Genomic DNA, 23383 nt, shown 5'->3' with positions numbered 1-23383 from the left:
CATCGTATTCTGGCCATGACCCCTTGTTTATCCGTGATGTATCTGATCTTATACGGTCAGTCAAAGGAACACGCAACACTTTGTCCATTGCAACTCAATTTTATTGATTTTTAACTATATTTCACACAGATTTCCACTCAGGCTTAGCTGCTATTTCCATCGTGAAGACATGTTGTAAACGTACTTAGCTACATTCTGTCACTACTCAGTCATAAACTTTTCTGTGCTGCAAGAACTTTGCGCCAGACTCTGCACTGCAGGATCCAATTATCATTATTAATTCAGCACAAGCTCCCTGCAGAGCCTGGACGTTTGCACGAGGGACCTGGAAAGTGATGCTGCACGTGCGGGCCTTTGGCCTCACGTGGCTCTTCAGGCAGCCCACACACATGGAAATGTGTTCCATGAGTGCAGCTCCGACCTGTAGCTCCGATCGCTCTTTTTCAAGCATACGAAAATCTCGCTCCTTCCACAGAAGTAACAAAGTCATTCCTTGTGCATTATATGATAATATTTACAAGTTTCACTCCCTGAGGGTTTCATTTAAACAACACTGCAAGATGAAATTATAGTTTCCAGGTCACCTTGAAGGGTGCAGATGGCACCAAATCCATACACATGAGCTCATTTTAAAAGATTCCACCCACACACGGATGCATGACTTTGACTTTATGTGTCACCAAAAGTTTCAGGGAGCCACCAAGCAGCTGGTGGTGATAAGAAAGATGTTGCGTAATGAGAGGTTAGTGCAGGCACCTTCTCTGGTTGTTGGCCATCAGCAGGAGGGTCCAGCTCAAGGTTTCTCCCTGCCACTGTTGAATAAAAGTGCTTGATCGGGGGCCAGGCTCTGGGTCTTTGAAAGCACCTAGCATGCTCAGATTAGCCTGTCAGGCCTCCGGCTGAAGCTCAAGATGCTACAGGAAGCGAGATTTTGACTTTGCCCTCTTAAATAGAAGATGCTCCTTCACACGGCCTGACCATGAACAACGCCGACACCTCTGTGACGACGTCATGTGACGTTAAAGCCTGAAACGGAGATGTTATTTTTCTGTCGGAGCGTTGGCTGTGGGTGTCCTGACAGCAGGAGAGAGAGTTGGCACCAACACAGGAAAGGAAATAGATTTAGAAGGATCGGCCGCATCATCTGCTCCGAGGCAGCACACAGGAAGATGCAGCACGCCTCCGAACCGAGGAGATTACGCAGAGAACAATGGCATCGCACTGGAGCAAACGCGGGGCTGGAAATAGCCGATCTTGTGCGGGAATGTTGGCTTTCACTGTCTTTACCGAAATCCCAGAGAATGTTACCGTGGATAAAGTTGCCGTTTGTTACATATTTACACAAAACTCCAACATTTATTGATGACAGACGAGACTCGTTTTAGATTCTCATGCATCGCAAGACTTCTCCTCTTCAGACAAAGTTGCCCTTCTCCTTCCCAAACTGCTTTACATAATATGCAAATGTAATCACACGGCGTGGCCACACGTCAGCCTCTGCAGGTCTGGGAAACAGCCCAGTAAAATGGGATTATTGCACATAATTTCCCCATCAACAGCCCTATTGAGGGACTCAAAGTGGGTCCTCGTGTTGCCATGGCAGTGTCAAAGATGGCTGAGGTATGAGGCCACAACTTTTATGAGGCTGAATCTTTTTTTTGGGTCCATCAGCAGCTGTGAGAAGCTTTCCATTTTAAAAACAAACAAACAAGCAAGATCCTGCAACGTGTGCAGTGGATCTGGAGGGTTGCGTGGTTTGTACAGCCACATTTTGACTCAAGCCTGGATTTTATGATAATCCGTCCTGGTGCTGGGAGATTTTATAACTTTCCTGTTTATTTTACAACAAAAGTAAATAACAACACGATCAAAGACGGTTCATTGACCAAATGTCACATCTGATGGGAATGTTGGATGTTGTTTTATTATTTATGACACCAAATGTTATTTATTCTGGTGCTTAGCTCTTCTGATTGATGCTGATTCCAGGAATATGCGTAACTACTGAGGCCCCTCACTGCACATCCAGACTATTGTTCTAAAGCAATAGCCTTCTTTTTTATGGCTCAGTTTATTAACACGCTTTTAGCGTCTGCACTCATATTAATAATCATTTATGCTCTATTAAACGGAATTGTTTCATATAATCCCCTGCAATTAGGTTGGTATTAGACGCTTAGTAAGGCCTTAAACACTTTATCTGTTGTTGTATCGCAGTAAAGCTCATTAACAGCCTTCAGTGACAGCCGCGCTGTCCAATCAATGACCGGGACCCGCCCCCTGTTGTCCAATGGTAATCGGCCGTGAGCCGGGCTGCTTGCTGATTGGTGAAGATCGCGCTGTGGTCTTCCTCCCCGGCATTGACGCTTCTTTTTTCCCCCCCCTTCAGGTCAAGGTTGCGCTGGCTGTAGTCGGTCAGACGGTGCCAGAGCGTCTTTTACGCACGAGCAGCGCCGATAATCAACAGAGTTTGCGTTTGCGCCCCGCAGAGGAAGCTCCCGCCTCGTAGAAGCAGCCATGGATGAGATGGAGGAAGAGTTGAAATGCCCCGTCTGTGGCTCCTTTTACCGGGAGCCCATCATCCTGCCGTGCTCCCACAACATTTGCCTGGCGTGTGCTCGGAATATTTTGGTTCAGACCCCCGATGCCGAGTCCCCGCAGAGCAGCCGAGCCTCCGGATCCGGGGTCTCCGACTACGATTATCTGGATTTGGATAAAATGAGTTTGTACAGCGAGGCGGACAGTGGCTATGGCTCATACGGGGGCTTCGTCAGCACTCCTACCACCCCGTGCCAGAAATCTCCAAACGGGGTTAGAGTTTTCCCACCGACCGTCCCTCAACAGCCCCCGCCGCAGCACCTGCTACCGCACCCGGGCTCGCTGCCCCCCATCCCGCGTAATTCTTGCATCACATGCCCACAGTGTCACCGCAGCCTCATCCTGGACGAGCGGGGTCTCCGCGGATTCCCCAAGAACCGGGTGCTGGAGGGGGTGGTGGACCGATACCAGCAGAGCAAAGCGGCTGCCCTCAAATGCCAACTGTGCGAGAAGAGTCCGAAGGAGGCCACCGTGATGTGCGAGCAGTGCGACGTGTTCTACTGCGACCCTTGCCGTCTGCGGTGCCATCCTCCCCGCGGGCCCCTCGCCAAGCATCGCCTGGTGCCGCCGGCGCAGGGTCGCATAAGTCGCCGCGCGAGCCCCCGCAAAATATCCACATGCACGGAGCACGAACTGGAGAATCTGAGCATGTACTGCGTCCAGTGTAAGACGCCGGTGTGTTACCAGTGCTTGGAGGAGGGAAAACACGGCACCCACGAAGTCAAAGCTCTGGGCGCAATGTGGAAACTGCACAAGGTACGTGCGTAAAAACCAGACGTCAACATGTCCGTGTGCTGCTGTCGTGCGCGTGAGTCTCAGATTTGAGCTGAGCAACAAGTCTGCTCTGGCTCCGCTGCCGCATCAGCTTTAGGAATGCTTCGCAGGATTCAGCTGAGTAGAGGAGCGTTCCCGTCTGACGCGCACCGCTGCGCGCGGTTCACGTGAATTCAACAGCTGAATGAGGCACGTCCTCACAGCTGGGAGCTCTCCAGCGTGCAGAGCTGTCAGCAACGAACGCAGCTCTGATTAAGATTCTGTCCACACGTGGACAACAGGAGCAGCAGGAGAATCTGCCTCCATAAATCCGCACTCGTGCACAACAGAACCCAGCTGTGGGGGTCATCCAGGCACGATTTCAGCCGACCATTTGTTTCTTCATGCACCAAATTCCTCCACCCCTATATATATATGTTCCACTCCCTTCTCTGCCTCGACGGCTGGTACAGGCGCCCTCGAGATGTTAGGCACGGCCACCAAATGCTTTAAAAAGAGGCGGCGGGGCACAGATGCAGGCCCTGGGTGCGGACCGAGGGGCTATTTCAGAAGCTGAAGCTGTTGTGGGCTTCAGTGTTTATTTCTGTGCCTCTGCAGAAGAACTTCCAGTAATGTGGGTGGATGGAGACCTTGATAAAGTACATCAGCGCTCGCCCACACACACACGCACATAGACACGCACACACACAGTCGAGCAGCATGTAGTGATAGTTACTGCAGTGCCAAAAATATGGAGAATTTGAGAATTCACCCACACATGCGCAGATTCAATGACAGAATGTCTTCAAAATAGCAATTTGAACACATCTCCGCTTCAATCATCTGTTCCACAGGCTGCTGAGATAGCACATTACCTCAGATTGAGAAACTGATGGGAAAATCTCCAGGGGGGCATCCTATCACTGACCTCAGGATTACCACCAGTCACAAGTCATCCTGCAATATCTGAAAGATACATTTTTAGATGCTGACCCATTGCACTGATACTGGTGTCAGCATGTTTTCTTTCGTCTAGTTTTTGGCTTCTTTTCATGGTTCCTTCTCATTTCTGACCTGATATCTGAAGCGTTTTGGCCCACAGTAGCTGTGACAGATGGCCTTCAGCTCTGTGCTGGCAGTGTGGATGATGATGACGGCATCTTTCAGGGCTTCTGGGTGTTCCTCGTATCCAGATTGGGTTCCGTTTCCCGCAGATATGTTGTCAATTTTTATCACACCCCAACACAGAGCCCAGCGTACGAAACTCCAAGCTGCTTTTGCATGCGCATCAGTTTTCTCACCAATAAAGTCTGGTCCGAGCTGTTGGCTGCTGTATGTGATCAGACCATGAACTTTTTGCTGTCACTGGTAAATAAAAAATAGTGCAGCTGCCACATTTCAGAGCTGATAAATAGATGCTTTTCTCACTTCCTGTCCAGATTTATATCGAACTTGTACTTCTCTAGCATCACCTTTGGCAACCTGAGGACAGACTCTGTTCTATTTGTCTTCCTAAAACACTTCTCTTTAGAGCTGAACCACCTGCCGCCATGGCAACCGATTCCCTCTTGGTGTCGAGCAGCATTAGGACTCAGAGGTACTGGATGATGTGAGAAACCCATCATACACGCCTAGACCCTGTAGTACCATGACATGACCGTGTCTAAACTATGACACCAAGCCATTTCATGCCTCCAAAGTCAAATTCGGTCGCAAAGGACAAGTCAAAATATTCAGAACTTCATAGTTTGACTCATCCAATTGTTCATCTGCCTGATCATATCTGTGTCAGAGGGGTTTATGAGCAGACAGAGTGTCCATGTTAATCTGTTATCCACGTTACATACATTATGAATGGTGTCCATTCAGTCAGGGATAACAGAGGGGATCACGAAGCACCTTTAGGACAGATCTGGGTCAGGCTCTGCCGTGTCTTCGAGCATTTAGTTGCATTTAAAGGGGATTAATTATATCGCATTGAATTCTTTCTGTATGATTGAAAGTTGCTGCTTTTATTGGCCCACCTGTTGCTACCCTCCATTTCTACAAGTTGGTAGTGCGCGTGAACTGTTTTCAGAGTCTGTTGAGCACACTTTTGGCATTTTAACCAATCTGTGGTGGAAGAGAGGTGGCCCCCAGTGACCTGAAGGTCAATGGAAGCTTCCCCCCATCATTAGGGGATTGCAAATTCCTCCCGAGGCTGCATATTGGCTGTTAAATGAATGTGATTATCTCCATAAAGTAGCACTCCATAATGGAGGCAGACCACATTTACTGTCAAAAAAGTTCATCCCTTGGTCTTCTGGACCACCCCATCCAAAGTGGAGGTTGAGGAGACATCGGGTGTTTGATCTTAAGGTTCGTGACACAGACAGACGGCCCGGGCTGATCCGAAGCCGACACAGATGGGCCATCTGAGCACTATCACCTTGGAATCTGGGCTAATGAGAGCAGAGTAGGCAGATTGTGGAAGGAAGCCCCATCTTGATATTGAGGGGGATTTGCATCTGGATGAGCTTCCTGTAGCTCTGCTTGAGCTCAGTGGGGGGGACAGAAAGGCCTGGAAATGTCAGGCCGGGGTGACAGGATCTCTGCCCTTCTGCTAATAGTAATGAGGCGAGCTGTCAAGCTGGATATATTGTGTTCCCAGTAAATCCTGCTGTGTGGCTGCTCAGTAACCAGGACATCCAGACAAAAGACAGCACCAAAGTGTCCTGTAGCAAATGTTCATTGGCAACTGAAGAAGAGGTACAGGTGCAATTCTGTTCTCAAACTGAAGAAAGTTGAGGCTTACTTGAGCTGTACCACCTTAAATGACCTGTTTTTCTAGGGATTTCATGAAAAACAACAGGGTTCATCTCAAACTGTGAGCTGATAGATGAAATTTCAAGAACGCTTTTTGGTTGAGTCCTTGGTGTGAGGTTGACGGTGGTGGTGAGAAATAGATCCGCGCTAGGGGGGTTGTGGGAGTTCTGAGTCTACTCTGGACATGTGTCTTATTGATACCAGATATTCCTCGGTGGAGTTGTTACTATGAGCCCTTTCCATGAGCTCTGAACAAATCCAAACATGTCTGTGGTGCTTGAGTCCATCGGGGCTGCAGGCTCTCCACGGAGCTGCTTGGTATTTAAGGCAACAGGTCAGGGTGAGGAGAAGATCTGGGTTGGGACCATCAGCATTGTGGCCCTTTTGCAGACGATGTTGTTTTTTCTGTGTGAAATACAGATGTTGTTTTTGCTTTTTATTGGACTATCAAATGATACCAGTTAAGATGGATAAGGACCTGGTCCTGGCTGTCCTCAGATTGGTCCCTTATAGGAACTTCATTCTGCTCAAGATCCCATTAAATGCTCTTCTTTCTTGCATCCTTTCTTGCTCTAGAGCAGGGGTGTCCAAACCCAGTCCACAATCAGGCTAATGCAAAAGCACCTTGAGGCAATGAGTGAACTGTTACTGGTGCTTTAATAATTGAATTTATTTGACTGGTGAGTCTCCCTCTGGAGGCTTTAGAAGACCTTCTAAGACAGACCCATTCTGTTAATGTCAGGGTCCTGTCAGGAAGAGCTGGAAGATGAACTGTGTTTGATCCTAGAGAACAATATGTTGTATCTCTTTTCCAGATGAGTTCCTGGACCTTTCGAGTTGACCTGAACCACCAAAACATCTTTTCCTCACATCTACTCTGATAGGATTATTAAAGTGGCTGAATGATTATTCATCATGGAGGACTGTGTGGGATGAAGATAAAGGCTTGATAGTCAACCTCAGTGGGAGGGAGGGCTCAATCGTCCTAAAGCTGTTGGGTACGCACTCCTCCATTATGGGCAGAGATATATTCATCCCTCCAGCTACCATGAAAATGCGTTGAAAGAGGAAAAGCGATCTCGGGCCTAATGAACCAAATTTGATGAGATTTTTAACAGAGTCTCAGAGTCCAGTCTGCAGCCAGGCTCCATTAACTCAGGCTTTGTTTTGAGATAGTACTGTCACACACACACACACACACACGCACACACACACACACACACACACACACACACACAGACAATAGTTCAGTTCTGCTCCAAATTCCTCGCTGCTGTCCCCTGGTGCCTTCAAAGAAGTTTCTCACGTGAAGAAACTGTGGCAACTTCCAGACGCCCTCCTTATTACAACCCCTGCGTGTGGTTAGTTAGCGACTGCTGCTGCAGCAGGGATGTGATGAATAGTGCACCTGCCACTCAGGTCCACGTGTGGGAGGCCGTTTCACAAGACACACAGCAGTTACACACTCCAGCCCAATCTTATCTTGATGCAAGAAGATGTTTGAGAACAGCTCCCCAGAGAGTAAAATACAGTAGCATCAATATAGCATGTAACAGTGCATGTGAACAGCTGCAACCTTTTGGTTTTAAGTGTCTACTTGTTTACTCTTTGGGGAGGGGGGGTGGTGGTACAGGCAGGAATCATGCTGCTAGAAGAAGGCATTAATATCTACTCACTTTGTTACCATACTGGAGTGAAAATATGGAATAAACCTCTGCAGAAACAGGATTAAATTAGGTTAAATACTGTGTAAAACCACTGAAAATGCTCACACCCTAAGCTTGGAGATAAATGAAATTCTGAAATGACAGAAGATTTATGTGGTTTTATGTTAAGCCAATAGGGGAATACTTTTACTTTTACTCTGCAGCGGCTTTAAGAGCTTAAATTGGCATTATTCCTACATCTTCTTGTCCTCTCACTTCCCACCGCCTGGAGGGAGATTTGGTTGTACCATTGCCTCTGACACGTTCGTTTACCTCTGACAGGCTGGTGAGAAGGCTCGGCCATGGTGAAAACACGAAGCAAGCAGAACAGCCTCGAAGCTGCTGATGAATTATTCATGCCTTGCATGTGTTCCTGCTCGGCTTAATTACTGAGATGATTAGCAGGGACACCCTAAACTCCCTACACCACATTAACAAATCCTCTGTCATGTATTGCAACATGGAGGCATCCCTCAACAGGCTTAGAGTTGAGTTGCATTAATAATAAACACGTAGAAATGGAGATGAAAGAGGCCCTCGTGAAAAAAAACATGCTAGCATTGTCTATACAGTGCAGCAACCACTGGACCGGATGGACAGGTTAGCAGTGTAGCAACTGAAATATCCTGTAAAGTTAGTCCTGCTCAGTATTTCAACCCTTTGTTGAGCACAATTCTTGTTTTTCCCACATGCCGACCTTCTGGTGAGATGCTACAGTCTTTAGCAGGAAGTAGCCTTAAGCTATGTAGAGAAAGCATCTAGTTTCACGGCACGTGTTGACCTGGTTTTGAGGATGGAGCTCTGCAGGCTCTCTGATAGACACTGCGGAAAAACGCCTCCAGACAATCAAGTGCTTTTCATTTCATCTGCTCTGTGGGCAAACGCACGCCGATAGTGAGCCGCGAGTGCCGTCAAAGAGGCCGCAGCGCAGAGGAAAATGGGAAACCTGAAAGATAAAATATAGTCCATGTCACCGCAGCTTAGAGGGCTGGTTTAAGTGACCTGATGGGCCTAGAACCTGATGGACTTGAGGCTTATCTCAGAGGACCCAAATGTTTTTTTGCTTCCTCATAATTTTATGATGCTACAATAACCACAACATAAAAAGCATCAGCAGCCAGAAAACAAATCGCCCTTGACTATAACATAGTTTCTATTTCAGGATTGGATTAGGCTCAGCCACAAGATGAAGCTTAACTAAACGGACACCAGGGGCAGCATATTCACTGTAATACTGGAAAAAACTGAAAAAGACCAAGGACGGAACCCTGTGGGACTCCACACAAGTTATGATTTTCCTGCATTTTATTTATTTATTTAGTCCATTAGATATTCTTGTCACACCAAATTAGCACGGACGTTTCTCCGACAGGGTCCCATGATAACAAGCAGGAAGTTCTTTTGAAGTCCCACACAAAAGAATATTTTGCAGTCTTTGCTCAGCTGTTACCAGCTCGGCCGGTCCCCTGGTGTAGTCGGATCATGTTAGTGGCAGCTGTCACGGTTTTCCCAACGCTGGGGTTAAAGGTCAGCTGCCGGATCCTGCCGACGTATTCCCATCTGACTGGCTATAACGTTGGATGTGTGCTGGCTGGCTTGACACTGTTGATTCCCCTACCTTTGGAGTATTTCAGGATTTTTTGTTATCTTCTGGAGTTCAAGCACCCCTTTTTGTTTCAAAAATCACTTAATGTCCTCTTATATGAACAGAATACCACAAGCTCCCCAAGTTGACTGTTGTTCAGTGAACCGAACAGGGATCCCACGAGGCCAGGCCGTGTCCTGACCCCTCTGTTCACATAACCCTGCTTCTCATACACCAACACCCCGCTGATTCCCCGCTATCCCAAACAGGAGCGCCGTTCTCATCACACTCATCCAAAGCCTTGGTATTTCCCGTCACGTGTGCCGTCCTCTGCATTATCCAGCACCAGACCATTCAAGAATCGAGCCCCGTTTCTGTCCACAAATCGTCTTCGTTTTTCTTCCAAATGTCATATTCGTCCGTGAGAATTAGCCCTCTGGTGCGTCTGGTACCTGGGGTGAGTGCTCCGACACTTTCAAATGTCAGACTCTCAGCAGCCAGGAAAAGCAGCTTTGCTTCCAGAGTGACCAGAATACTTCCATTTTGTTTGCTGGGATATTTCGCTTCACTTGAGCTCATCTGCTGCTTGACTTTTGGATTAATGATGTTTCATAAACACAGGAATATTTTAAAGCTCCATATTTATGAAGGACTGTTTCAATTGTTCTGCCACTGTGCCTCTAACACAACTCTCTCTCTCTCTCTCTCTCTATATATATATATATATATATATATATATATATATATCTCACAGGGTCAGCTGTCTCAAGCTCTCAACGGCCTCTCAGATCGAGCTACTGAGGCCAAAGAGTTCCTGGTCCAGCTGAGGAACATGGTGCAGCACATCCAGGTACTTAGACAATAGAAGCAGGTGCAGATTTCTTCTTTCATGGCTGCACCAGGATGGAGATAATCCCTCATTCTGCTCCGTAATCCCTAAAACCACAAGTGGAACGAGCAAGGCCACAGTCTTTAACAGGGGCTTCAGACGCCACTAGCGCTAAATCAGAGTGACTTTAGTCATGAATAATTGGACTTACTGTCAGCATGACAAGTTAAAATGCTTCCGGCGCTCTGTTGCGTGTTGAGACAGAAGGCTGCGGTCAGTTTATGAAGCAGATGAGTGGAGATTAAACACTGCGTGACGGCGGGGGGGGGGCGCGTCATGGGGAGAATGTGGCTGTGTGAGGTTGCGACGCTAATGGCGTCCCGCTCATCACCACCATCTCCTGCATTTTCGTTCACCGTCTCAGATCTTTCCCCCCCTACTTCCTTCGCTGTGTTGCAGGAGAACGGCGTAGAGTTCGAGGCCTGTTTGGTGGCGCAGTGCGACGCCCTCATCGAGGCCCTGACCCGCCGCAAAGCACAACTGCTGGCTCAAGTCAACAAAGAGCACGAGCACAAACTGAAGGTGAGCCACCCGCACGTCTGTGACGGACGGACGCGGCAGAGATGGTTTCAGATTTCATCATTAAAGTCTGTGGGAATGAAAGGTTTTGTCTCGAGACCATCTGGGACAGAGGGAGACCGAGCCAACGTGAGAGAAGGAGGAGGAGGAGGAGGGAGCGACGGATTTGTGCTGTACTGCATCCAATTTCACACTCGGCTGCTCTGTAGATTCAAGTTTTCACACGTGTTGGTGGTTTGAGACACACATGCCTGCACATGACGACGCAAACACACGCAGGCGTCTGTGCTAATGAATTTCTGTGCTAATGCGGCTCAAAAATCCAAATTGGAAAACTCTTTTTCATCATCATCATCATCATCATCATCAAAGCCTCTGCTGCAAGCGTCCACCCAGCGTTCCGTCTTTTGTTGAGAGGTTTTTGTCTGGCAGCTCCGCTTCTGCAGTTTTACAGGTAAAAACTGCAAGCAGCTGCTCAAAGGCACCACAGATGTTACCTGTAAATAACGGCAGCCATTTTTTTGGCCTGCAGCTAAGATCTTCCCCCACACATGTGGAGGCATCAACAGGCCCATCTTGCCTGGGCCCCACCCGCCATCCGCCACATCTGAAATTCAGGTTGATCTCTCAGCACGTACTCATTAAAGCTAACCCTCACAGGCAAGAACCTGCATGTGTGTTCCCTGTCTGGTCCTGGAGGCCGTCTCACTTTAGGCACATGTCCGAACCCTCGACGGGGGGGGGGGGGGGGGATCACTGCAGGCACCTCCAGCCCCTCTGACACGAGCACTCAATTATTTTATGTGCAGCATCTGGATTTATTTCCATATGAAAAGCTAGTTTTCGCGTGTGTCAAAATGCCAACCATGCGTGTTTATTCACGTCTGATTAAGCTGCTAATGAAGCGTCCTGATTAAATTGGGCTGTTTCTGTCATATAAAGAACTCTTTTAATGAGCAGAAGCTGGGGAAAGCTCAGCCAGACCTGTGACAGCGCAAACACACGTCTCTTCTTACTGCAGCACTCCGGTTCTGCACATTGACACCAAGCATGGTCACCATGGTGACCAGGGCCCCTTCAGCCTGTTGTGTGAAGTAGCAGAGGCGGGAAGCAGATCTGACAAATATGAATCAGGTTTTTTTCTGCATGCAGATTCTTTAATGGTTGAATGTTTCTCCAGATATTCACACACGATTGGCTGCTTTATCTTCATTTTCCAGGCAGCCAGTTTTCTTAAAGGTCAGACTGAATTAATTGATAATCTATCACAGGGAATTTTTAATGACCGTGTTGGTATGAAGACTGGTGTTAAGCTTAGCATGAGAGCAGTTAACTGCTAGTTTCCAGCAAAAAGAGACCGTGAATAAAGAGCAGTCTGTGGCGGTTGTTGGCTGTGGAAGACATTAGCCAGGACTCTGCTCTGCTGTCAATATTTCATCCTAGCATCATTTAAACAGATGAGGGATTTTATTCAGTTTAATTTGATTTATTAATTTATTTAGATGAGCAGAAACTCAGCGTCCTCTTCCTGTGGCTCATTTCTCTCTTATTAGCGTCACACAGTCGCTCTTAGAGTAGACAATATTTCCATTTCCTCCATCCTCGCTGGCAAGTTAGTTCATTTTTCTATGATCTTTATTTCCTCCAGTCCTTTAACAGTGCCATTCCCATCGCTGTGCCACACGTCTCCTCTGCCTCTTCACCTCACATAACCTCTCTTTCCTCTCTGCTTCACACTCTCCCCACTTTACATAATCCCTCATATTCCTCTTTCCTCCATAATCTCTATTATGACGCAGTGTTTTAGTATAATTTAATCATTTTAAAATCCTAATCTCAGACTGTTGTCTGCTGTATTCAAGCCTGTGCTGTTGTAAAGAGGTTCTGATGCTGCAGTCACACAGGACCAACAGTGCCGCAGTGGTCTGATGATTACAGCCGGAACTGTAATCCAAAGAAAAGCAGGTCCTTTAGACTGGCCAAATGTACAACACAACATTAGTATTTGCTTATTAGATCTAATTTGGAATAATCCTTTGGCATGACATGGCTACAGAAATTGCAGAATATTTCTATCTAGATATTAAGTCTAGTTACAGACAGCCTAGATAATGAGCTGGGATGTTTAGCACATAAATACTTATGCATAAAAATAAAGCTTTCCCTGGTTGCGTCCAATACCGACCCCTGTGGTTTGAAGGGGTACTGCATTGTTTGTGGTCCATCTGTAAAGTTGGAGAAACTATGGACCGAAACCGCATTCAGAATCTGATCTAAGATTGTAGGTGTATTCTGTTTTAGTTTGATCGGGGAAGAAAGAGCTTCAAAGACCAGATGCTGAATAAATGCGGTGAGTTAGCTGTTGTCACGGCTACAGCATGTTGTTAACAACTTGGTCACAACTCAGTGATGAGCCACGGGAAAAGTCCGTGTGATGTTCTAAGGTTCTGCGTCCCACTTCTCGCTCGCCTGCTGGGATGATCGCTGTCCTTGTTTTTGTTTTAGCTGCAGTGTTGGGACTCTGCACGGCCGTGTGCTTCATCACCGTGACAACCACATGTGCAGGAGCCTGCTGCAGAAACGGTGGCCCACTTCCATTATGCTGTCTCTTCTCTCCCAGTTTCCTCAGCTAACCTCCAGCTCTCTTTTTGCTCGCGTGCTTCTTGCCGTGCCCATTATCTGCCCATCTCCGAGCACAACCGTTTTGCCACCGGCAGCTTTGTCTTTTATCTCGTCCCGGTGCGATGTAGGGCAGATTTCAGGGAACAAGGACGATGAAAGCATGGACGAGTGTCAGCGCCGAGAGAAGAACATGAAGCGGTGCACAGTTCCAGTGTCTCTAGGTTGTGCAGAAAGTGAATATTGACTCCGGCTGCATGCGGAGACGGGACCGTGGGTTTGAGAGCTTGACAGGCTGCTGCAGCAGTGGGGAAACAGTCAGGGCGCTGCAGGGCTGTGGATGTTCCAGGCCTCCGTCAGCAGGGAGGGGACGGGGGAGGTCAGCCAGGGCGATACAGGCTGGTGAGGGTGAACACAGTTCTGGTGTACTGTTCCACAGGAACCTTAGCAAAAATGTAGGAAAACCTTGGCTAATGGCCAACATGAATCATTCATAAGTATAAACAAAGCAGCGATATTTAATAGTTATGAAGAGAAAGTCGTTTTATGGCAGCAGAAATACTTTTAGTACAAAAGTTTATGAACTTTGGAGGAGAAAATGCATTTTGGTTTTCATTTGCCTCAGCTGAAACGTGGCAAAACGTCTAACATTCGATGCCTGGAGGAATAAAGGAAGTTCAAAAATGTGAATCCAGCGTCTGTGATGGGGATTTTCTGCAGCCTTTGCAAATAATGAGCACAAGAGGAAGCAGCTGAGGAAGAGGAGCCCGTTCGCATGGGTTTTTGAGCAGCTTTGATTGGTTAGACTGGCTAAATAAACATCTCTTAGCCTCCCAAACAGCCTGTCACTCAACAAGATCACTTACAAAAAAATGAATTGCACTTTAAACAATGAAGGTCCCTTTTAAAGTATCAAATGCAAAATCTACATACAAATTTACAATTGACATATGTACAGTTTAAAATATACACCAAGTAATCCAGTCATATCAGTAAATTATAGCGTGATCAAGACCAAATGGAAGGAAGGGACCATTTCCGTGGCTAAATTCCCAGTGTTGTGTGTTCAGGTGCTTTTGAACGCACTTTTTCTGCACCCCTGAAACGTTGGCTGCTCTCTGGCTGCTGTCACTCGTCCTCGTGTGTTTGGCAGCAGCAGAAAGGATTTTCCTCTTTGTTCAGCTCTTCAGATAGCAGCACTTTTCTGTTACCTAGCAACTCCAGGTCCAGCAACTCCGTTTCATTCACGCCGCTCAAGGCAGCTCTGTGGACAGTGTCACAAACACACACCCTTGTCCATCTATCTTTGTGAGGACTTTCACAGACATAACACATCACCTGGCTCCTAAGCATCAAAATGCACCCCCTGACCTCTGACCCAATTCATTAACCCCCAAACAGTCCTTTTAGGGACAGGACATGTCCTCACTTTGCTGGTAGAGCAAGTATTGTGGTACTCAATAGGTACGGTAACAAATACAAGAACACACACACACACACACACCACCTGAAAGGGGTCATGTTGTTGCAGGAAGTGGGGGCAGAGATAAGAGAATGATGATAGCATACCCCCCCTCCCCCGAAAGAGGCTTTTTAACAGCCTCACTCATGATGTAACCGTGCTGACGACTGTCCGTGTGAAAACCAAATGTCGCTTCCATCCCTTTAACGTCAGTAACAGGGCGGCTCGCCCGTTTCCGCTCCCTCCGACGTTTTGCTGCAGCGTTCCAGGAGAGCAACGCCACGTGCCTCACGTCCGGCTCCAGAGTGATTTAAGAGAGTTTAAAGGTGGCTGAAAGGTGGCTGGTGTTGCTGCTCTTTTCATCCCGCCTCTTTTGCACCTTTTCTCCAGGTGGTACGGGACCAGATCTCCCACTGTACTGTGAAACTGCGCCAGACCACAGGGCTGATGGAGTACTGCCTGGAGGTCATCAAGGAGAACGACCCCAGCGGCTTCCTGCAGGTCAGACGCTTCTCTGAGTCGTGTGGTTGGTGAGGAGTGTGTGAGGGGTGTGTGAGGAGTGTGTGAGGAGTGTGTGAGAGTGTTGAGTAGTTGGTGAGGAGAGTGTGAGGAGGTGTGTAGGAGAGTGTGAGGAGACTGTGAGGAGAGTGTGAGGAGTGTGTGAGGAGGTGTGAGGAGAGTGTGAGGAGTGTGTGAGGAGAGTGAGGAGTGTGTGAGGAGAGGTGAGGAGAGGTGAGGAGTGTGTGAGGAGTGTGTGAGGAGAGTGTGAGGAGTGTGGGAGGAGAGTGTGAGGAGAGTGTGAGGAGAGTGTGAGGAGTGTGTGAGGAGAGTGTGAGGAGGAGTGTGAGGAGTGTGGTGAGGAGAGTGTGAGGAGAGTGTGAGGAGAGTGTGAGGAGTGTGTGAGGAGAGTGTGAGGAGAGTGTGAGGAGTGTGTGAGGAGAGTGTGAGGAGTGTGTGAGGCGAGTGTGAGGAGTGTGTGAGGAGTGTGTGAGGAGAGTGTGAGGAGTGTGTGAGGGAGGTGTGAGGAGGAGTGTGAGGAGTGGGTGAGGAGAGTGAGGAGAGTGTGAGGAGGGTGTGAGGAGAGGGTGTGTGTGAGGAGAGTGTGAGGAGAGTGTGAGGAGAGTGTGAGGAGAGAGTGTGAGGAGGGTGTGTGTGAGGAGAGTGTGAGGAGAGTGTGAGGAGTGTGTGAGAGAGTGTGAGGAGTGTGTGAGGAGAGTGTGAGGAGAGTGTGAGGAGGTGTGTGAGGAGAGTGTGAGGAGAGTGTGTGAGGAGAGTGTGAGGAGAGTGTGAGGAGAGTGTGAGGAGAGTGTGAGGAGTGTGAGGAGAGGTGAGGAGGGTGTGAGGAGAGTGTGAGGAGAGTGTGAGGGTGTGTGAGTGTAGAGGTGTGAGGAGAGTGTGAGGAGTGTGTGAGGAGAGTGTGAGGAGTGTGAGGAGAGTGTGAGGAGTAGTGTGAGATGTGTGAGGTAGTGTGAGGAGAGTGTGAGGAGATGTGTGAGGAGAGTGTGAGGAGAGTGTGAGGAGTGTGTGAGGAGAGTGTGAGGAGAGTGTGAGGGTGTTGAGGAGAGTGTGAGGAGAGTGTGAGGAGTGTGTGAGGAGAGTGTGAGGAGAGTGTGAGGAGTGTGTGAGGAGAGTGTGAGGAGAGTGTGAGGAGTGTGTGAGGAGGTGTAGTTGGAGAGTGTGAGAGTGTGTGAGGAGTGTGTGAGGAGGAGTGAGTGTGTGAGGAGAGTGTGTGAGGAGTGTGTGAGGAGTGTGTGAGGAGAGTGTGAGGAGTGTGTGAGGAGTGTGTGCTGAATGACATCATCTTTGCTAGATCGCCACACTCATTATGGAGCTAACTAGAACCTGCGGCTCCTCCATGGTTGTGTGTGTGTGTGGGGGGGGGGGGGGGGCAGCATGTATACAGGATATATTAATGTCACAATAACATTTACGTCACTGGCGTCTCCAGATCTCAGATGCTTTGATCCGGAGGGTTCACATGACGGAGGGGCAGTGGGGGAAGGGCACCCTGACGCCCAGGATGACCAGCGACTTCGACCCTGACCCTGGACAACGCGCCCCTCCTGCAAACCATCCACCAGCTGGACTTTGTCCAGATGAAAGGTGAGAGGAGATGAAGCAGGAATCCTGGAATCACTCCGGTCCTGTGGAGCCTTTGATGCCGTTATGAATCCGTGTGTCTTTCATTTCTGCGTGATCAATGTTGGTGCTGTCAGGACTCTGCGGGCTGTAATCTGTGTTTTTGGGTCCCCCCCCCCTCAGTCCCAGCTGCTCCGATGCTGCAGCTGGAAGAATGCTGCACTCAGAACAACAGCGCCACGTTGTCATGGAAACAGCCGCCGCTCTCCACCATCGCCGTGGACGGGTACATCCTGGAGCTGGACGATGGGAACGGGGGTCCGTTCAGGGTGAGTTGAGGGGGGCTCGGGACCGGTCGGCCGTGCAGATGATCCCTTCGTGTAATCCATCCACCTTAGACCCCCCCAGCTGCACGCTGAGGCCCCCGCTCGCTTTGTTATAACGGCAACTTAACCCCGTCGAACAATGGCGCCAGTACAATGCAGAAGGTATCCTCCTCCTCCGTTTAGCCCTGCACAGGGCGCCTATTGACCCCCCCCCACAATCGGTCTGGGAGATCTTTACATTCTCCTACAGTCACGTTAAACCTCTGCCCACTTTACTGGAAATAGGATCTGAAAGGAGCGTTTCAGTTGTTTTAGCATAGACTCCCGATATGATGCTATGGTTTAGAAAACAAAAGGTTTGTTTCAGCTTCAACCCTCCACCCGGTTTCATGGTTCCGGCCTGAAAAAGAATAAACACTTTTGATTTAAACGCAATATTGTGACCCTGAAACAAACGTTTGCTTCTGTCCTTCTTCGCGACCCCCCACGGAGATAATTACTGCTGTCTGATCAAAAGCTGATCATTGACATTCAAACTCGAGCGTAGCCGCCAAATGCTAACTGGCGAGCTGTCGGCAGTTGTGTGGCCCCTTCGGAGGTTTATCTTGGGCACCTATGATGCATTTTTGATGGAAGCATAGAGGAAGTTGACTCACGGGGCTTCGCCAACGCAGCTCCTCGCCGCGGCGTGTCCTCGGCTCTATTTCTACCGTGGCGTGGGCTGCAGCCTCGCCCACGCTGGGTTATTTGCCAAGTGGGGGACGCTCCAACGGAAGCGGCGCTGAATGGGGGGTTAGCGAAGGCAGCTCTGCCAGTCCTGCATCACGACTCCTCACTGTGTGTCTCCGCAGGAGGTCTACGTGGGGACGGAGACCATCTGCACGGTGGACGGCCTCCACTTTCACAGCACGTACAAGTCCAGGGTGAAGGCCTTCAACGCCAGCGGAGTGGGCCAGTACAGCAAGACCCTGATCATGCAGACCTCTGAGAGTACGTCCCACCTTTGTTCCATCCCGACGTCCAGGCGCGGTGTCAAAACTGTGAGAAACGTGGACGATGCACCGCGGTGGGCTCGTGTTAGCGTTGGTTTTCCTCTGCAGAGCAGGAAAGAAGAGAAAAATCTGCTTTAGTTGCACCGCAGCACGTCAGGGGCGGCGATTTTACCCATAGTTTCACCAAATCGCAGCTCCAGCAGCATATTACAAGATTATCCGCTAACGTGCTAATTGGCTACGCTGGCTAACCGACCCTGAGAGGCGGGACTGAGCCTGTAGATGCTGGGATTGAGAACGTCCCCCCCGCCATGAGAATGTCCCCCCGCCATGAGAATGTCCCCCCGCCATGAGAATGTCCCCCCCGCCATGAGAATGTCCCCCCGCCCCCCTGGAGTGTCTCTGATATCAGGCAGCATAGAGGCAATCTGAAGCGTCGGCGCCGCCTTCGTGCGCTCGCTGTCCTGAAACCGCGAATAAATGTGGACTGGACTCGAGATCTGAAGCAGGACCCGCCGCCGCTGCCCGAGCGACGCTCCGCATCTTCAGAAGGAATTTCCCTTCTGAGGAACTTGGAGAGAAACGGGAATATTTGTCTATTTGTTCTAAGATTTTAGCGCTGCTCTCCTGAAGGGTCCGAACGTTCCACCGCCTTCTTCATTCACTTTCATGTTTGTGGTTCAATAGCACTGAAGCTTCTCGGGCATCAGCTTGTCTCAGAGACTCTGCTCTAGGCTCCACTCTGGGTACCCCCCCTCTCCAACCCCCCCCCCCCCCCCCCCCCCCCCCCCCCCCCCACGGGCTCACCCATCAGCTGCCATGTAGACGAGGCAGCTCGTCACCCATCAGAGGAGCTGACAGAGAACGCGTGATCGACGTCCTCCTCTCTGTGTCCTCTGATGGGTTTCTTTGTGTTTTCTTGTCAACTTCGCTGATCCAACGTGCTTTTTTTTACCCCCCCCCCCCTCTGCTTTGCTGCTTTGCAACACTCTCTTCCCCCTCCTCTCTTCCCCCCCTTTCACTCCACTTTGCAGCTGGACACCCGCCCTGCGATATTCAGTCTATAAACACAGGTACGAACGGCTTTTGTTGGCTGACTGTTTACACCCCCCCACCCCCCCACAACTGCCGCTTTTCCACTTCCTGTTTCATCACTTCACTCCTCTCAGCTGGGGAGGGGCTCCGCGGGCTTCAGTGGTCAAAAGCTCTTCTAATAAATGTCTTATTTCCTTCGGGAAATAAGGCTGCGTAATGAAACATCAGCGCACGTTAACATTAACAACAGCCGATGTGGAGCAGGAGCAGAACGCGTTTGCAGACTGGCGAAGGCGTGATGATGTCGTAGATGATTAAGACGATAGTTGAATAAGTCATAATGAGGCATTTACATATCAACATCACTCTTTTAACCCCCAGTCTGTAGACTCACGTCACCTCCAAACTCATGCTCATCAGCTCTCGGTGGCGTTTCCGCCGGTAACGGTGACCCCTGTGTGTCCCGCAGTTGCTTGGTTCACCTTTGACCCCGCCTCCGCCCACCCTGACATCATGCTCTCCAACGACAACCTGACGGTGACGTGCAGCAGCTACGACGACAGGGTGGTGCTGGGCAACTCCGCCTTCTCCCGCGGGGTCCACTACTGGGAGATGACCCTGGATCGCTATGACAACCACCCGGATCCCGCCTTCGGCGTTGCCCGGGGCGACGTGCGGAAGGACGTGATGCTGGGGAAGGACGACAAGGCGTGGGCCATGTACGTGGACAACAACCGCTCCTGGTTCATGCACAACAACTCGCACACCAATAGGTGAGCGCTGGAGTCTCCTCAGGGAAGACGACAGAGAAGCTAACGTGGCTAATCTGACCCGCTAATCTGTGCAGGACGGACGGCGGCATCGCTAAAGGGTCCACGATAGGAATCCTGCTGGACTTCTCACGGAGGATCATGATCTTCCTCATCAACGACGAGCAGCAGGGCCCCGTCGCCTTCGAGGGGCTGGAGGGCGTCTATTATCCCGCCATCAGCATCAACCGAAACGTCCAGGTGAAGATTTAGCTTCTGTAATTAACCCGGTTAATGTACGGCTTGATCTTAGCTGAGGGAGAAAGAGCTGAATGTGAAGGCTAAGCAAAGGAAACTCTCTGAGGATGTAACCTCACAGCTCCCCCTGCAGGTGGGACAAATACTAACAGCTTCTCTAACCCAAACACTTGTGTGTTTTTAGGTGACGCTCCACACTGGACTACCCATCCCTGATTTCTACACTCCTGGGGAGGCCGACCCCACCGGATCCGTATGCTAAATAGACTCACTGCTGCCTAACCTGTTTTCCTCGGGTTCAGCCTGTCAATCTTTAACTATGATACGCCTCCTGTCACCCCCACCCCCCACACTCCCCCGACCAACTGACCCCGTTCCTCTGTGTCGGAGGACCAGTCCAGCCGCGAGCCATGCCTTTATCTCGCCTGGACCCAGGACGCCTGGGCCAGCGGATCCTCACGAGCTGACGATTCCTGAATCATGTGTGGCTACAAACATAGGAGAATATGTTTCAGCTGTTAGCTTTCATACAGAGAGACTGACACACATACTTTACTGTGCTATAAAAGATACACCTCTACTAGCAGCCAGTTAGCTTAGCTTAGCATAATGGAGTCAGAGCTAAAACACCAATTGGTGTGCAAGTTACCGAGTGTGTAACCCGCCGCCAAGTGGCACAACCACACTAGCGACTGCACATGCTGCTCTATAGCTTAGCGTTCCTTTAGCCTACCTCCAGAGGGTGATCAAGAAGTCATCACATTTAGCTCAGCTAGCTGGTTGCTTTGTGTAGCTTAATATTTAGCATAAAGCCATTTTTGTTGTTCAGTCTCTCTGCAGGAACGCAAAGAGGCTCATTTCAATGAAAAGGGGGAGGTTGTACATCATTTGAAGAAGCCTCTATAGCATTAGCAATTTTTGACTTATTTATTGCTAGATTTATATAAAATAAACTGTATTGGGTGTATTGATTTTTGTTGTCAGCTCTGAGCGTTGTGGCGTGTCTGGAGCACTAGGGGTAGCAGGAGAGGTCAGCGCATGCTGTGGTTCTGGTACAAGAGCAATAGTCCGATGCTCATGTCTCACTTTCCTATCCTCATCTGCGTAGAGGGTGCTTTTCTAAGTGGCTTCGCACGTGTGAGACATCTGTACCATCCTAAAATACACACACACACACACACACACACACACACACACACACACACACACATAACCCCCGCATAACTTCAGTTCTGTGCATCAACCAGTGCTGAGAACTGGCTAACAAAGAGAACGATGAAGGTGCCTGAATTAGCTACAACGGCTCGCATCATTTTTTTTTTTACTTGTAGTCGTAGCAGTTTTGTAACACTGTCATTGAAACAAAGAACTGTACAGCTACATGACTTATTAATGTTGAGTTTTGTTCTTATTTGATGTATGGTTATTACAGGAAGAATCTTTTTGTTGCTCAATAAATCCCAGTTAAACTTATTTCTTGAAGAGGCTTTTACAGTAATAATGAGAACGAGTTCTGTCTCTTCGATGCACTTGGATGTTTGTGCTGTTGTGCTTGGGCAACAATGTATGAGACATAATGCTAATGCTAATAATATCCTCTTCATTATGATGTCAAGATACACCATATATGTGATTTTAGGTTGAACATTTTGGTTGGTCCAGAGTCCTAAATGTCCATCCTCTGGGGACCGTGAACATTTGGCCAAAGGTCTTAGCAATCATGTTAGCAGACAGTGTGGACAGGATTTGGTGTCATACATGAAGCCACGGATGCTAACACCTGCAGGAACAGCTAAGCTAACTTCAGCCGAGAAGTAGTTCACTGTGAAGAGGGCTAACATGCTGTAGCCAGCTAGGTATGGTGATGGAGGTGTTGTGAGCAAAGAGTTGGTTGTCAGCTTACTAAAAACACACGCCAACTTCCTGATCTAGCTAGTCATGCAGAAAATCAGCAAAAGGTTTACAACACATTGTCTAGAGACTGTAAATACCTAGCCAACTTGTGAAATTACATTTTCAGCTCTGTTAGCTTTAGCATTCATCTCTTCAGTTGGAGGGAACTGTTGCCCTGAAAGGTTCCTGGTGCATCGCAGGCCCGCGTCTTTAGCATTTACACAAGGTGCTATCCTGTGTTCCAGCTTCATGGGTGTGCCTTTACCCCCCCGATACCTGAAAAATACACAAAACTTTGCTAAAAGCTAATCAATTGCTTCATCAGTGGAGTTCGTCATGCCTGACTTCAGCTGCTGCTATGTATTTTTCTATCAGCAAATTCAAGAATAGTTAGCTATATTACTGAAGAGAATATCAGTCAGGTGCAACAAAATGTATTTATTTTTTCTTTAATATTGATTGTAAAATTGGTAGAGCTGCCGCCTTCATCCACATGAAGCAGATAAACATTTCTGCTACTTTTCAGTGCAAATAATGCTTTTCCTGCAACTTTTTTTCCTCCAATGTCAAATTTTATATATAAAAAAAGTGTAGTTCTGTCCTGACAATAAATACACACGTATGATTGTAACATCTATTTTTCCAAAAGGCCAAAAATACACTGTAAATACACAAAAGTAGGCCCAGGATCTGGTAAAACCTAAAGGAATGATGAAAAAAACTAACTCAGAGTCGCTGTGCGACACTCCAAATGTGTGTGAGGTGTGTGTGATCTGCAGTATAACTTTATTTTAAGTCCAAAGTGAGCTGTTTTGTTTTGGTTGTTTGAAGGAAAACTTTAAAGTGATGCCGATGTTTGCCTATAGAGAGTTTTATGAATGAAAAATGTCACTAATATTATTTCATTATAGTCGCTACGAGTGTGCATCCATGCTGATGTTACTATGACAATGAACTGAGTTATAAACTGAGCCTCTGTGGGTTTTTTGTACATGTGAACATTCAATAAATAGGTGTCAGCTAGCTCACATGTTGTCTGGGCATCTGTACAGCTGCTGTTGTCTCATTTTTCAGGTGGATAAAACAGATCAAATTGGGGATTTATGTATCCGACA

The 23383-nt window shown here is 48.5% G+C and overlaps 1 protein-coding gene across 1 annotated transcript; it reads left to right on the top strand.

The window, feature by feature from the left end:
- Positions 1 to 2364: 2364 nt before the first annotated feature.
- trim9 (tripartite motif containing 9) lies at positions 2365 to 23293 on the top strand. Its single transcript, XM_029829589.1, is given in 12 exon segments — positions 2365 to 3354; positions 10202 to 10297; positions 10736 to 10858; positions 15327 to 15437; positions 16885 to 16974; positions 16976 to 17039; positions 17199 to 17344; positions 18193 to 18331; positions 19368 to 19406; positions 19838 to 20141; positions 20216 to 20378; positions 20560 to 23293. Coding segments are annotated over 12 exon segments (2190 nt in total). The 5' UTR covers positions 2365 to 2517; the 3' UTR covers positions 20638 to 23293.
- The last annotated feature ends 90 nt before the right edge of the window (positions 23294 to 23383 follow it).

The sequence above is a fragment of the Takifugu rubripes genome, chromosome 2 (genome assembly GCF_901000725.2).
Source record: "Takifugu rubripes chromosome 2, fTakRub1.2, whole genome shotgun sequence".
NCBI lineage: Eukaryota > Metazoa > Chordata > Actinopteri > Tetraodontiformes > Tetraodontidae > Takifugu > Takifugu rubripes.
Note: the sequence above shows the minus strand (reverse complement) of the source record. Positions and strands in the feature narration are given on the sequence as shown.